At 49.8% G+C, this 15,692-nt stretch overlaps 1 protein-coding gene across 2 annotated transcripts in view; it reads right to left on the reverse strand.

The window, feature by feature from the left end:
* The window catches only part of CAMKK1 (calcium/calmodulin dependent protein kinase kinase 1), a 90,757-nt gene that overhangs the window by 34,006 nt on the left and 41,059 nt on the right, over positions 1-15,692 (reverse strand). For both annotated transcript variants that reach the window (XM_062614927.1, XM_062614926.1), the window contains exons 3-4: positions 9,115-9,162; positions 7,138-7,191 (exon numbers count right to left, since the gene is read on the reverse strand). In XM_062614927.1, coding sequence (XP_062470911.1) covers positions 7,138-7,191; positions 9,115-9,162 — 102 coding nt within the window. The remainder of the gene's footprint in view (positions 1-7,137; positions 7,192-9,114; positions 9,163-15,692) is intronic.

Here is a 15,692-nt window from a genome sequence, read left to right on the forward strand (position 1 = left end):
CAGTGTTAAAACTGAACAAGAGCCAAAGCGCTCATGGCTGTGACACAGGAATCTGTTGGGCATCAGGGACTGGCTCAGGTCTGTTCTTCATCCTAGAGATCTCCTGGTTAGTGGTGGCCACAACAGACTCACACATGCTGACCCAGGCTTTCCTAAAGGCACTGCTAACCATTGGTTTCATTCATCTTTTTCTCCTGAAAAAGAAATTGTTTGGGCTCCTTTTTCTTTGTCCAATTTCAAATAAATCAAGATTTCTGCATTTGAGGGAAGAGGTGGCTTCCTCGAGCTGACCTTTATGTACCTGCTGGTTTGGATGATGCTATGGCCATGCTGCACATCACAGCCACTTCAAGGCTGCTCCACCTTATGTTTTGCTTTGCCCAAGGGTCTAGGAAGCAAAAAAGCTGGAGACTTACGGCCATACAGTGAACACCCTTGCAACCTACTCCACAGACCTGGAACAGGACAAGCACACAGCCCTTCCACGAGTTCTGTGCTGCCTGGGGACACCTTTGCTACTCCCAGGCACTATTCTTTAGCCCCATAAACCTCTTCCATGCTGCCAGAGCACGTGCAGTGTGATCCAGCACCATTCCCAAGGCTGTGAACGAGATATTTTGTGGGCAACCATCCCTGCACCATCAGAAACAGAGCATCCAGCTCTGTACAGGAGCACAGTGAAAGCACAGGGAAGGAAGTGGGTTTTTGCCAATGGCTTCCCTCCATTCTCATACCTGATTGACGCTGGCACTGCTGTGAAGCCAGGAAGGCAGCTGAGCTGTGGGAGAGGGTCACGATAATCTCTTCTGCCATCCAGACTGGCATTAGCATAGTGGCAAAAGGCAATGTGAATTTAATAAGCAGTTTCTGTGCCTCCATCTGCTCTCTGCATTAATAACCTTTTTGAGGGCCACTCCAACAGCCCCGAGTGGTCCAGCAGATAAATATTTCATGAGAAACCAGCTTATGGTACAATTTGCTTAGGAAAACAGCCTGCGCTCCCGGGAGCTGTGATGGTCACTCCCCCCCTCCTCCAGGATTGGTACTTACTCCTATTCATTAAGCATCCAAATGTATAATTCACACTGGAGTGATCCCTGCAAAATATAATCAAGCAAGGAGGGTGCAGGACACAAAGGCCAAGGAATTCTGCATTAATACCATGGAGGCAGGCTCCCTGCACACTACCTGCTTTCAACATGTACACCAGGAGCAGGCCACCGAACCCACTTCAGCAAACTCCTTCCCGAGCTGTTTTTCCTGGCAGCGATGCCACTGCACGCCCCAGGATTCCCACCTCCCATCAGTGCTCCATCTGCAGCCAGGTTCATGGCTCCCTGGAAGGATTGTTGGGTTTGGTCCTGACCCACTGAAATCCTCTGGATTTGCACCGATGTAATTGAGAAGAGACACTGTGTAGTTCTCAGTCCTGCCTGATAGCTCTTGAGCCAACTGTTGGAAACAACAGTGTTGAGAGACAGACTCAGAGTGCTTATCTTGTACTTAGCACAGTGCTGGGGCCAATACACACAGCCAAATGATTCATGGCCTGCTGAAAGACGATGAAAGATGTGTGCAACCACCTCCAAGGACAGCCAGGACCAAGCCTGGAGGACTTTCTGTGCTCCCCACTTTTATCCCTCCATAATGAAAATCTGTGGGAAAACCAAAGGAATTGGTGCACCTATTCCTGTTCCAACCATCACCAGCCTGGGAGGAGAATCAGAATCACAGAACGGTTTGGGTTGGAAAGGACCTTAAGCTTATCCAGTTCCAACCCTGTCATGGGTAGGGACACCTCACACTAGCCCATATTGCCCAAGGCTCTGTCCAACCTTGCTCTCCTTGCTCCTACCCCACCTTGAGTCCTACCTGCCTTCTAGAAAGGAGCTTTAGGAAAAGAAGAAATAGAGGATGCAATTTGCTGCTTGCAGCTCCCAAGTTGCATCAATGCTTGGAGGCAGGCTCTGAGGAAAGGTTGGAGGGAGCAGGAAGGTACAGAGAGGACCAATAGCTCTTAGGGACAGAAATGGAGGGAACAAGAGCTACTGATGTCACCCAAACTCCTCAAAGGATGCTACGAGGGAGAGATGAGTGAGGATTATTGTCTCATGAGTGAGCTGACTGCAAACCACATGTACTGCTGTGGAAGAAACACCAGGATGTGGTTATACCAACCTCAAAGCACCAGTACCTGCTGCTACACAAGCATGGCCAGATCAGAAGAGAGGAGCTGTCCCATGGGGGATGAAGAGCAAACTTCATCACGCAACAGCCAGAGCCACTTGATTATCACAAGAGCAGAGAGGAGAGCACACAGTGGAGAAGCCCCACTTTAAAGTACAAGCTGGCAGGACAAAGCTTCCTCACTGAACTGTGGCTGTGCATGATGGGAGCAGCACAGGGATGCTTCAGCAAACATCTCCTCCTGGGCTCACATGGATGAGAGAGCCAAAGATAGTTGTACTCACAGGCAGAGCTAATTACCCAGGTAATGCCTTCCTGATAAAGAACCAGCTCAGAGCCAAGCTGAGGGATCTTCCCTTTGCACTGGCAAACACTGCTTCAGCTTCCTCGGGCAAAAGAGAGCCTGGAGGAGATTTCCTCCACACATGCCCTTGTACCCACCTTCCTTCCAACTATTCACACATGGATGGGGTCTGGACATACTCTCTTGAGAGGCAGCAGGAATCATGTGCTTTTCTTTGTTGTGTGGTTATTATTTAAGCTTACTGCTCTCCCCCTAGCACCACAGGGAAGCTGCCTGGGGGAAAGGTGATCCCAGGTTTATGGAAAAGGGGGATGCCTGGGTTACAGCAGCTTTTGCCACAGCGAGACCTCGATCTGCTGGTAACAACAGCAAAATAGCCATTAGTTGCAGGAGGGAAGGGTGATAAAATGGATTGAGCCAATGGAACTTACCAGCTGTCCTTTGCTCTGTTCTCACAGCACGTAAGATGTCACTTTATCTGCTAACAGAGAGACCTGCATTGCAAGGGCAGAGACCTATGCACAGTCCCTACTTGCAGCCCCCAGGGTAGTGAGATGTTGCTCAAAAGTTCCTACAAACCACCTAAATCCTCTGCTAGTGCATGACAGCACCCTGCAGAAATGGTGTGCAGACCAGAGAGCATTTCCAGCCCTTCCTTGCCTGTCCTGACAGCAACATCCCTCAGATAAAGTGGCTAAGAAGGAAGCTCTGGCAGGAGAGAGGAGCGCTATGCAGCTGACAGTGGCTCAGTAGCTGTTACGTGAGCAAGAGGATGAGAAACATGGGAGCCATGCCTTCCCCTCCCACCTGGATGGTGACCAAAGTGGATTCTCCAGGGGCTAGAAAGTTCTGGGCTTGCTGCTGGCCACCTTCTCCTCTGCAGCAGCACTTTGCTCAGCTGTTTCTTTTCACAAACTTGCAAGGTACTTCTCCCCATCGTTGAGAGCTGGTAGAAAGCAGCCCTTCATGCAAAGGTTGTCAGGTACAAACAGAGGCAGAGAGCACAACCACACAAATCTTGTTTCTTAGGAAACCAGATTAAAAAAGAGGAAAAAGGAAAAGAGAAGCCCACTGACAACATACAATGCTATTGCTTTTGTCCAGAAGTAGCATAACAAATGTACATCATAACCACTTTTCTTTGCAAGCTGATTTAGAGATTGAAACTAGGAAGCAGACATGGCCTGAGGCATCACAGAATCAAATTCCATCAGCACAATGACTCCAAACTCGATCACCATCTGGACACATTTGCCTTTGCTTTTTATTTACTGCTTTTCCACAGAGCTTGGCTTTTCTTTTTTCCCCATGGTCACTGTCAAAGCATCTCCTGCAAACTGAGACACTGAAACCTTTCCATCTGTAAAGGCTTCCTTGGCAGAGCCCCACAAATGCTGGTGTAACACCTTCACAAGCCCCAGCAGCAGCAGTAGGAACTGAATGCAGTGGCAGGGCCCACTGCATCCCAACAGGGTGTCCTCCTAGGAGACAGCACTGAGTCACACACTTCATGTTGGAAGTTCCATTTCCTCGGCCTAATACATTCCCTGCATCCACTGATGTAAGTCAGCACGCTTTCACAGCCCTCTACAGCGCCGCAGTCCTACACAGGGATGAAGGATAAAGCTCGTGGAAGCACTCTCTGATCTTTACAAAGTAAATACAGCCCAATCTACACTTTCCCCAAATGTGATCAGCTTTTCTTTTTCCTTAAGAGTTTTTCCTAATTCTAGGCCAGCTCCATAATGCATTCAAGCAACAGAAATCTTCCCTTTTGCTTTGACAGGAGCTAGGTCCACTTCCTGCTACCTATAAACTGCCTTTTCTATGAGAGCCAGCAAAGGGCCTCAGCCTCAGCAAGAACCAGGAGGCACGCTCTGAATTATACTTCAAAATAGAAATCTTCTGCTTTCTTTGAGGTTTTTTTATCACAGCACGCTAAAGAAAATAAAGTGGGCAGCAACACTCTGGCCTCGTGCTAAAACACTGCAAATGTGAATTGATCAGGGACTGCTCAGTAAAGACCAAGGGCTGATTTCCTCCATTATCTGTTATTGCTTTTCAGCACTGAGACAAAACCAACCCTTCAGAGCGAAATTTGGGGAAAACACACAGAAAAGGCCCTCCCCAGCTACCAGAGTTGCAATTTCTTCTACTAACAGGCATTAGGTATCACCCTGGGGTGTCGGGGTGCATTGCTGCAGCGCAGACTCAGACAGGAGTGATACGGACACGGAAGTCATCTCAGCACTGAGAGAGCCAGTTATGCAGTTGGCTGCTACTTCTCTGAAGCTTTGTCTGCCAGCTCCTGGGCTGCCTTAATGTCTTGGAAAAGCAGAGGTGTCTCCACCATGGCTTGCCCTCTGGGAAAACATCCACACAGCCACCTGGAAGGATACGGGGTGACAGCCTGTCTGCATGTGACTGTGGCTAGGGAAGGGGGAAAGCTCCTGCTACCCCAGCTGAAGGGTAAGAAGTGCATGAAACACAGACTTCAGCATCACAGCCCTTCAGCAGCAGTGCAGCCACCTGCCCTCTCCCTTCCCATATCCACTGCAATGGAACACAGGCAGACACTGCAGATGAGCTCTCGCTCTGGTCCCTCTTCTCCATCTGCTGTAGCACCCACACACCTCCCAGGATCACATTCACAGCCCCAGCATCCCAGCTGAGACCTGGTCCAGACCCTGCCTCAAACACCCCCAAAAGGAGAATCAGGGTAAACCAAAGAAGGTTTGGGATCTGCACATCCTGTCTCTCTTCAGGTAGTGAGGCTGAAACAGTGCCCATGCAGGCATGGGAGCTCCTCTGGTGCTGCAGTAGCTTTAAAGTGTTTGCTTAGATTAGAAAAAGAAATGCAGATTAAGTGAGGATTAACTAACACACACCAGGCTAACCTGGACACAGACTTTCACTTTTGACTTTGAGTCAACCTGCTAAATCCATGTCCACGGTGTTACAAAACATGGACAAGAACACAACAGGCAATGCTAACCCAAACCCAGCTCTCTCCTGCCAAGTTGTGACAATCACCCTGCCTGCAGCACAGCATCAGGGTTCCCAGAACAAAAGGGCAGCCCCAAAAGTAAAGATCACAACTTTCAAAGCAATGTTTTCAGCTGGAAATAACTGCGATGGGAGGTGTTCCCGCTCTGTGCTGCTGGACCTGGCACTGCCTAAGCTGGTGGGGCAGATGGATCAGGGAAGCCACCACTGCCAACCAGCAGAAGTGTCCCACTGCAGGGTGTGGGAGGGAGGACTCGCAGGGCAGCAGAGAAAGGGATCCACTGGAAACAGCAACTACTCTGGTGGGGTGGGTGAGTCAGCTTGGAAAGGAAAGGAGATGGAAAGAATTGTGGTTCCTTTGCTTGGGCACCTTGTCCAGATTTTTGTCTCATCTCTTCCATCTTTCATTTCAAGACATTTCTCCTGCATTTTCATGCCTGCTGGTAGGGCTCCCAACACTAACAGACATACGAGTCCCACCCAACCCCTCCAACCTGGTAAGTTGCTTGTAAATCCAAGAGTAAGGGATGAAAAGCTAGCTGGGGACTAGCAGGGAATGAGCACACTTTATATCTGCATAGCATATTCTTGCTCCCAGCAGCTCTGTGCACTGCGACAGGGAGAAAGCAGCACACAAGTGTCTGCCTGGATGCTCTGATGGGCCCATTTTCACCCACGGGAGGCCACTCCATGGCAGCAGAGAAAGCAGGACCCCTCTCACCAGGCACAGTATGGAGCTGAGCCAGGCAGGGTTGCATGGAGGGCAGCAGGGTTTGGGTTCAACAGCCCCGCAACCATCCAGCTCTGCTCAGCAGGTACCTGCCCTGCATCTACCAGAACCTGCTAGAAGCCGTTTCCACAAGCCTTCAGGCACAGCCACACACACAAGGCAGTTCAGCTTTCACCAGCTGTCCAGCTCCTGCCCTCAGCCTGATCAAACCACGCCACAGGGCAAGCCCAGGGACAGAAGCACATCTGCAGATGGATTTTATGGGAATCCCAGCTGGGACAGTCAGGATTCACCTGCCTCTGAAAGGGGAGGACCAGAGAAGGAGCCTCCAGCATGAGCAGCCTTTGTGAATCTGAAACCCTTCAACTCTGGCTTCAGCTCAGCAAAGGCTTTAAAAGCCAAGGTTTGCCTTCTGCCCAGCACCCTGCACCTCACCACGTGACAAGTAAGGTCCTGTCTGGTGTACAGGGAGGCATCCCACATGGGGGAAAGCTGCAGGGGAGCCAGGCACTGCCCACCTGGGCCATGCTGTTCAGCATCTTAGAAACACCCCCATTTCCTTACATATCTTGCCTGCTGATTCCAGGCCAATCTTCCCATGCACAGCAGGTACTGAATACCACCACCCACATGCCTCTAATTTCAGGTGACCTGCTTCATAGCTAGAAAATGTCAGGACAAATCAGGAGCCTGCCTCCAAGATTCCTGCCTCTTGCATAAGGCAGCCCACCCCACCTCCCTCCCCATTTGGCACTGCACACAAGCAGCAGCTCCATACCCAGTGGGAGCTGGTTCAATCCCTTGCACGCTACCCAAATCGGAAATGTAGATGTTAAAGGAGCAAGGCAGAGGGGATTCTAGCTCGCAGGGGGGCAAAGAAGGATGAGGAGCAGCGGAGAGACACACTTACGTAGTATTTGTCATCGTTCTCATTGTAAGCCAGCTTCACAACCCCGTAGGAACCCTAAAAATAAGACACACATTGCACAGTCAGTTCATCAGCTTCACCTTGTCTCCTCGCTGCTCAAGGCTGGTACACCGTGGCTGTAGACAGGGACCAAAAAACCCACCTTCAAGGTCCCAGACTATGCCTACCCCTAAGCAAAATCTACAGGTGATGAGAACCCGCAGCAAGGTTGTATGCTTTGGCAACTCTGTTGGAGCCCTGGGGCATTTGAGGATTAACAGTGTCTGGAGGAGTTGAGTGATAGCCCATCCTGCCCTGTGCCAAAGCCAATGTGTCTGTCTTACCTCAAACGTGGGTGGGGAGCAGAGAGAATCATTGCCAAGCAGATATGTTTTGTGCAAGTCTGGAAATTCTGCATGACTCCCTTTCCTGTACTTGTGCACAAGACCACTGTCAGCACAAAACCTCTGTATCTCTTGAGAGCAAATGGAGTTCAGTGAGGAGCAGCCGCCTGCTTTACACCAACTGCATGTTGACCAGGCAGATGCAGACCTGGATTGCTGCTGTAACCACAGCTCCAGTGACAGCTTGGAGCCAGACTCCATCCAAATCACTATGGTTTTTTTTCAGTTCTATGTCAACACTATACATTTTATGCAAGCAAGACATGACAGCATGGCTAGGTACCATCCCTGACAGATACCTGGAATGGTTTGGGTTGGAAGGAACCTTAAAGCTCATCCAGCTCCAACCCCTGCCATGGGCAGGGACACCTTCCACTAGAGCAGCTTGCTCCAAGCCCCTGTGTCCAACCTGGCCTTGAACACTGCCAGGGATGGGGCAGCCACAGCTTCTCTGGGCACCTGTGGCAGTGCCTCAGCACCCTCACAGGGAAGAGCTTCTTCCTAATCTAAATCTCCCCTCTTTCAGGTGTCTACTGAATAAATGAGTAGAATTAACACTATAGCCTTCAAAACATATCTCTTGACCTCACTAAGAGCTGGAATGTAGCTCCTGTTCTCAGAGGAGACCAACAAGCCATGCAGATGATCCAGAAGAACAGCAGGACCAGTAGACTCTCTACCAACCTCAGGGTGCCTGTCTGCTCACTGTGACTCAAAGGGAAGGAGGAGGTAGGGCAAATCCACCACAGAAAAGGCCTCATGCTCTCCTTAAGTCATACTTAAGCCAACAACAAAAGCCATAAGCTGTGTGTGAGTTTCAGATAACATCGACTGATCTGCTGTACCACCAGCAGTGGTATCTCCATCCTTACCCGCTGATGCCAGCAGCCAAACGCACAGCCTACTGCACAGATGGTAAGGTGCCTCCTCCCATGGCCTGGGGCCTTCTGCTTTGGAGAGGAGTTTGTGCTAATGAAACTCCTGCCGAAGGTCCCTGCAGCTCAGGGTGCAGTCCCCTCTGACTGCAAACATAAGCTTCCAGACAGCACCATCACTCATGGCCCCATCTGCAGTGGTGGCAGACATCCAAACGTGCAGGTGTCTGAGCTGCTCACCAGCCTAGACCTCGAAATAACTTTGGAGTTATTAGAATCAGTCTGCAGCTTTTAAATGCGGTCTAGAATTAAACTAGTTCATTGATGGACATAAAAACTTAAACTCATCCTGGGGGTGACCAAACACCTGCCCTGATCTTTGTTTGGTTTTCTTTCTTTGATGGGTTGTATTAATGCGTCAGAAGCTGTTAGTGTGACATTTGGCAAGCAAACCCCCTGGAAGGGAGCCAGCTGAACAACCTGCACAGGGAAGGAAGGTAAATTTAGCTTTCAGAGGAAGTAGCTCCACTTTGACCTTGAACAAAACTTGCTCAAACTAATAAGGCATAAACCAAAGAAAACACCCCCAAACCAAACACAGGGTTTGGCCTTGGCCAGTAAGATCCCTTAGCCTGGCACAGTCTTTCCACTCGTGTGTACATGCAGGTTGCTTGTGACAAACACCAGCTCCGGGAACTTACCTTGCCTATTTCACTCTGCAGTTTGTACTGGTTTAACTGCACGCAGTCCTGCAGATCAAAAGAACATAATTAAAGTGTTGGTAAAAGGAAACGACTGAGTTTGAATCACTATCAAGTAGAGGCAGAGTGCTGAATAATGAAAGACTAAATCTCATTTAAACGGGTATGCGTGGCACTAGAAACACTTTTTATTTTACTGTGCTCAATACCAAGCAGGAAAACACCTGTCCCCAGCTCCACGGAGCTCTCGCAGCTCCCAGGGACTCACTCCAGCCCCAGGGTCACAGCATCAGCCTGGCAAAGACAGGGACCCTCTGTGGGCTGTGCCTGCACCCAGGGAGCCCTCACCTGGACCATGGGCTGGTCTTGGAGGAGAGCACATGGATCCAAGCTCCTCCGCTGTGCCACACAAACAGTAAAGGATTCCTTTAAAGGGGATGTGGTAACATACATGACCCCTAAGCAGGTCTGATCCTTGTGTGCAAGCTACCCAGCACTGAAACCCCAAGGGGTGGGAAGGTGGTGGATGCTGCAAGCTGTGACAGGGCTGTAATGGTGGGGTGCTAAGTTACTCAGTGACCAGGAGCATCACAGGGAGTGATGGTGGCCCCAGGCATCCACCACTGGAAAGCAAGGTGGAACAGAAAAGCCAGGCACTTACCTGGTATTAAATCCACCCTTCCTTAGCATTGTACTACCTAAAGGAAAACACTTCCACAGAGCAGCAAAAGCTCCACAGCTCTGTTTCACTGGGAGCTGACACTTCCACCCTCATTAGTTACAAGCAGAAACCCCCAGATGCCACAGAAGCCCTGGGGGGCTCCAGACCGTGAGTGCAGTGTGGGCAGAGCACCCTGCCTGCACCCAGCTCTGCCTGCACCAGGCTCTGCCTGCACTGCCTGGCTGCTGGGGAGCACCTAGGGACCTGCCCACCTTGGCCACCACAATGGGGACCATGGGGAGAGCTCACACCTCGCTGCAGTGCAGAGCTGCTGGCAAAGAGTCAGAGCGCTCTTATGGGGATCTCTGCCATTGTCTGGACTTCACACACAGCACTTACCTCCACTGCAGGGGCAGGGAGAGCCCCAAGCTCAGTGGGGTGAGAGAAGGGCCCCTCTGAGGTGGTGTGTGCTCAGCTTTAGATGGGACATGCTTCCCCACACACAGCACACACTATTTGTCCCCGATACTGCCAAGCACTAAAAAGGCTGGAAATCCACTTCCAGCCCCTGCACCAGGAACAAAGCTGATATAAAATACACAGACAGGTAGATTAGCCTCCCCATAAACCTCAAAATAGCCCTGCAGTCTGCAGAAGTAGTGCCAGGACAGAAAAGCTGGGCCAGACACCTTCAGCAAGATCAAGGGGTGTTACAGCCTTGGCCCCATGCAGAATCCCCATCCTCTGCCTCTCAGGATGCAATAGAACATGGACATGGTAGATGGTATCTTTTACTTTCCCCACCATCACGAACAGAAGACACTGTTAACACAAGCAATCATCACAGCGAAGGAGAACACAGGAATGGTGAAGTGATGACTTTTTAAGCTTGCAAGCACTGGCTTGTCAGGAATACAAGGAATTATTTCAATCTTAATCTTGTTCTCAGTAAGGAAAGCTTTTTCTACTGCTCTGACAGGGAAGAGGAGCCAATTGTGAGTAATGAGCCTGTAGAAGTGTATTAACTCTGCTGCTAGCAAAGCACATGTCATTCCAAAGGCAAAACCCAATACATCAGAACTAAGAGCAACAAGACAGGTGAGAACAAGACCCAGCAAAAGCAAAGATGCAAAATACACGGCCAGTGCAAAACTGCAGGGATGAGGAAATGCTCACCAGAATGGCAGGAAAAGCCATCACCCTCTGAGAAAGCCTCCAACCACCTCAGTACCTCCTGCTCCTGCAATGACCAGGTCCTGTTACCAAGCCTCCTCCCCTAAGTCAGGGTTACTTCCATAAGTAAATACAGCCTTTTCCGTGTAGCTATTGTCAATTTGGTCTGCACTCAGTACTGCTTCAAGCCAAGGTGACATCTCTAAAGCACCAAGTCTGCTGCTGCTTCTTGCCAACACACCGTGTAGCCCCCCAGAAAGAGGAGATCCCTTTGTGAAGGATATGGTCCATCCAGTGGGCAAACCCTCTTCCAAAGCTTTTAGTGCAACCGAGGAGGGACTACTCCTGGTCCCTGTGTCCAAGGCACCAATTCCTTTGACTCTGATCATCACCTTCCCACCACCCCTCATTCATCACCACTCTCATCCTGCACCAGACTGATCACCTGAAATATCTCTCTAGTTCTTCACTGTTGATAAATAGAGCTTGTGAGCAATGCCAGGACACCCTTTCACCATCATCTGAGCTTTTCCCATGCTTCAGCACTTGAGCTGAATGCAGCAAAATCAAAACAGATTATAGGTGCCTTCTACCTTTATTTCCTTGGAGAAAGCCCATAATTCAGAGCTCAAGTGACTGCTGCCACGTGTTGCTGCAGACTGGCAGGGTGATTACGATGTTATTTGGTTCTCCTGCAGGAAGTGGGATAATTGTACTGCTCCTTTATCAGAGTAAAACACTTATCTCTGGGCCAAGTGTTTCTTAAAGATAACAGTGTACAGTCCTCTTGATTTCATCACGCCAATGTATTTGTAACTGCTGCTAAATAAGAACAGAGCAAGAACTTGAATGAGATCCTTTAATGAACAGCTGTCAGCAAATCAGATTGCTGTGTCTGTCCAAGTGAGCAAGAATTATTCCACCTTAAAAACAACCTGCCCATTTGTTCACATCTCCAAGGTATTACTCAAGAGAGGGAGGGGAGAATCAATGCCACAGAAAACAAAAACTGATTAAAAATCACAAAGCACAGTGAATGAGCTCAAACTGAAACAGGGGAAGTTCAGGTTAGATATAAGGACGAAGTTCTTTACTGAGGAGGCGCTGGCACAGGGTGCCCAGAGAAGCTGTGGCTGCCCCATCCCTGGCAGCGCTCAAGGCCAGATTGGACAGAGCCTTGGGTGACGTGGTCTAGTGTGAGGCATCCCTGCCCATAGCAGGGGGATTGGAACTGGATGATCTTAAGATCCTTTCCAACCCAAACCATTCTATTATTCTATGAAGCCCAGAGTCCAGGCCCAATTCCATAAATCCATTGCCACCACCACTGGGTGACAGAAACCCTGAGAAATTGAGAATTGAGCTTTGCTGTCCAGGATGAATGCAGGGATGAGGAGGAAAGAGCAAGAGCTTGTTTCCAGACTAAGCAGACTGCCCACATTCTTATATAACGGATGCATTAAAAGAAGGCAAACCCAGGAATCTGAAAAGAAGGCAGCTTCAGCCTTTCAGAGATACACTTTAAAGAGGAGCATGGGAAAGAAAATTGGGAACTAGCACCGATTTAAACTCATCCTGTCTGGAAGGGGAAGTGAAAGGAGTTCTAAAGAGAAACAAAACTAAAAGCCAGACAAGGGGTAATACAGGGGCAGCAATGAACACAATAACAGGTTATTCAGGGGCAGAGCAGGACACACAGAAAGCCCAGAGCTCATGGAGGTAAAAGAAATAAACAACATCCAAACCCAAGGGCTGAACCTGAAGCCCAGCACCATGAGTAGCTGCTGGCAGGAGCACTGGCACAAGGCTCAGCACTGCTCACCCCAAAGCTGGAAGTATTCTCTCGTTGGCAGTGGTCAGAAGAATGAAAGGGGGCTGGGACCAGTGGGATGAAGGCAGCTCCTTTCCAGCCCCTCTGCAGCTGCAGCTTTGGGCTTTCTCCTTCCCTCAAACCTTGCTCTTCTACAAGTTGGCAATGTAATTTTAAATAAAGGTTAATTAATACAAGGAAAAGAAGTTAGCAATGCCTGGGGGAGACTCTTCTTTGAAGAAGTGTTTTCCAAGTCTGTATGATCTTTTCAAAAGAGCTGCAGTTTGAGCACCACAGAAGAGATGAGTTTGGGAGACTCGTGGAAGGGGAAGCTCTCCAGTCCATGCTGCGTAGGAGCTTGGTCCCCACCACTGCCCTGGTCCCACCTGGGTTCACCTTTGTTCACTCCTAACAAAACCAGGCAGCTCCCAGAGACTGGAGGAGCATGAGACCTGGATCAGCCTGGTGCTGAAAGATGTAGGAAGCCAAGGAAAGAAAGGACAAAGCAACCTGTTTTCCGTGCCACTGGGATAAGCCATGGACCTCAAGCTTTGGAAAATTCCCTTTGTCAGCTCATCCTCCTCCCTGCACAGCTGGGCCAGCAGCAGCTGCATCAAGGAGGGAGAATGCACTGGCCTGACTCATCTTCCCCAATTCTCCTAAAGCACAGAGGGCCCCAGCTGATGGCTGGGAGCTGGAATGACCTCCTGCTGATCCCAGAGAGTGGAGAGACCATGCAGGCGCCAGGGCTGGAAAAAAAAGGGATGCCAGGGACTGGGTGGATGCTGGGAGAGAAAGGGAATGTGTGAAAGAAAAGACAACGCAGCCAGAAGAGACTGGAGAAGAGAAAGTAAAAAGCACTTAAGAGTGCTGGGAGGTATGGGGAGAAAGCCTGGAAAAAGACATCTTTTATTCTTTTTCTATCCACCCTCCAATAAGACTTCTTGGCTACCTATAAAGGCTGGTTTGGGATGGCAGAATAAAACCCCCCACAACATTGCACTGTCAAATGCCGCTTTCTGACAAGCAGCACCTCTACCCTTTCACAGATACAAGCCCTGCCATTTTACAGGGGGCAAGTTCTGTCAAACATGGTGACAAGGTGCCCATCAGTCTGTACAAACATGGTCCCAAGAGCCTTGCCCTGGAACCTACGAGCACTGGAGCATCATCCGTGCGGCAAAGCGGAAGCTGCTTTCAGCAGCCCCAGGGAAATCCTCTTGCCACACTGCCAGCACCAAGCAGCAGCTGAGAATGTCACATCAGCAGAGGCAATGTGGGCCAGCAACCCAAATACTGGGACCTGTGCCTCAGCTCTACAGTTATGCACCCTTAATAGCATTAGCTTAATCACTTCTGTGCCACAGCTAAACGTAAAGCCATTCCCTTGTTAGAGCAAAACACTGATGGGCAGCAAAGGCAGCAGAAATCCCACCAGCCTCTGGAGTGCTCCAACCAGAAAAGGCAGCACTGAAAGGACCTTCCAAAGCCATAGTCCATGAATAATCCAAGAAAGCAGGGAATGAGCAGGAGACTTTTTAAACTACAGATCAGTTTTGACAGAGATAGGGCAGATCAGGTTAAGCGCACAGCAGTGCTGTGAGGAGAGCAGAACACGTTACTTCTCTTGCAGTTAACACCACAGATCCAGACTTGGCAGCAGCAGCTGCAAGACACCAGCGCTGCCAACTGCGTCCCAGGGCATTGGGAACTGCCTCTATGCAAGACAACAAGCCCTGGCTCTGCTGCAGCCCTGCCAGCCCAGGAGCCATCATCTTCCTAAATGACAAACGCAAGCAGCCCCACTCAGAAGGCAGGGACAGGACATCCCGATGCACTGCCCACTCGCCACTGGGTGAATCCTCCTGCTGCATCACAGCCTCAGCTTCAGCTCTTGGGTCCTCTCACCCCTGAATGTAAGTTTTCCTCCCAGTCTGTGAACAAATATCAAGGTAGCATTAAAAAGCTGAGCAGAGTCCCTCTGACACACTGTGCTTCCATAATTTAGTAGAGAACAATGGAAAATTCACCTCTGCTGTATCCTCATAGCACATCTCTCCATTATTCCTCCAGATTAGTCGAGGACACAGAGCTGCTGACAGCAAGCTGACACTGCTGCTATGACTGGAGAGAAAAAGCAGATTCCAGCCTAGATGGCTATCAGCACAGCACAGGAAACATTGATATGCACTGTGCCATCCATCTCTGCTCCTGATAGACAGTGCCTGCATCTGTGCCACTGATAAAGCCCAAATGCTCATCAATTTCATTTTCATTCTTGCACCCTGTGACTCACTTGGGCAGCAATGGATGAACTGCCACTTGAAAGGCACTGACTGATGGTGCTGGATACTCAATGCAAGGAGAAAGGAGCAGGTGAGAGCCATGGACTTGAGTACAAATGTGCAGCTTGCCTAGAAGATGTGTCAGAGTCATTTGCAGGGAAACCAGGGGCAATGCCATGACCAGTGAGCTGGATCTAGTCAGTGACCCACCAACCTCCCTGCTCACTGAGGGCCTGCACATCAAAAGCATCAACAGAAAACACAGCAGCAGCTGCTGCTCGTACACTGGGACTGCACTTCTCATAGCAGGTTTATTGTATAACCACAATTGAGGGCCAAAAGCCTCAACATGGAGTCCCCCATAACTCCTAGAAGCCCAGCCTGTACCTCCTGCTTTGGCAGTCTTTCCTAACCACATGCACAGCTTTGCTAATTGCTTAGAGCAAATGTACTGAGCAAACACACTGAGCAAATGCACACCACAGCTGAAGATCTGCTCTCCGTTTCTCTGTGGTCCCTGCTGTATAGCTCAGATTTGGACTGTCAGTGCCTCTCACAGCCATGAAGACAAAGACCATGCAACATAGCCTCTTAGGTAGGTCAGCCATAGGGTGCTGGAGCTGGGCTGTGCGCAGACTGCACGCTCACC

This window comes from Pezoporus occidentalis, unplaced genomic scaffold (assembly GCF_034315485.1).
Source record: "Pezoporus occidentalis ecotype Australia unplaced genomic scaffold, CSIRO_AGI_Poc_V1 ctg179, whole genome shotgun sequence".
NCBI classification, from domain to species: domain Eukaryota; kingdom Metazoa; phylum Chordata; class Aves; order Psittaciformes; family Psittacidae; genus Pezoporus; species Pezoporus occidentalis.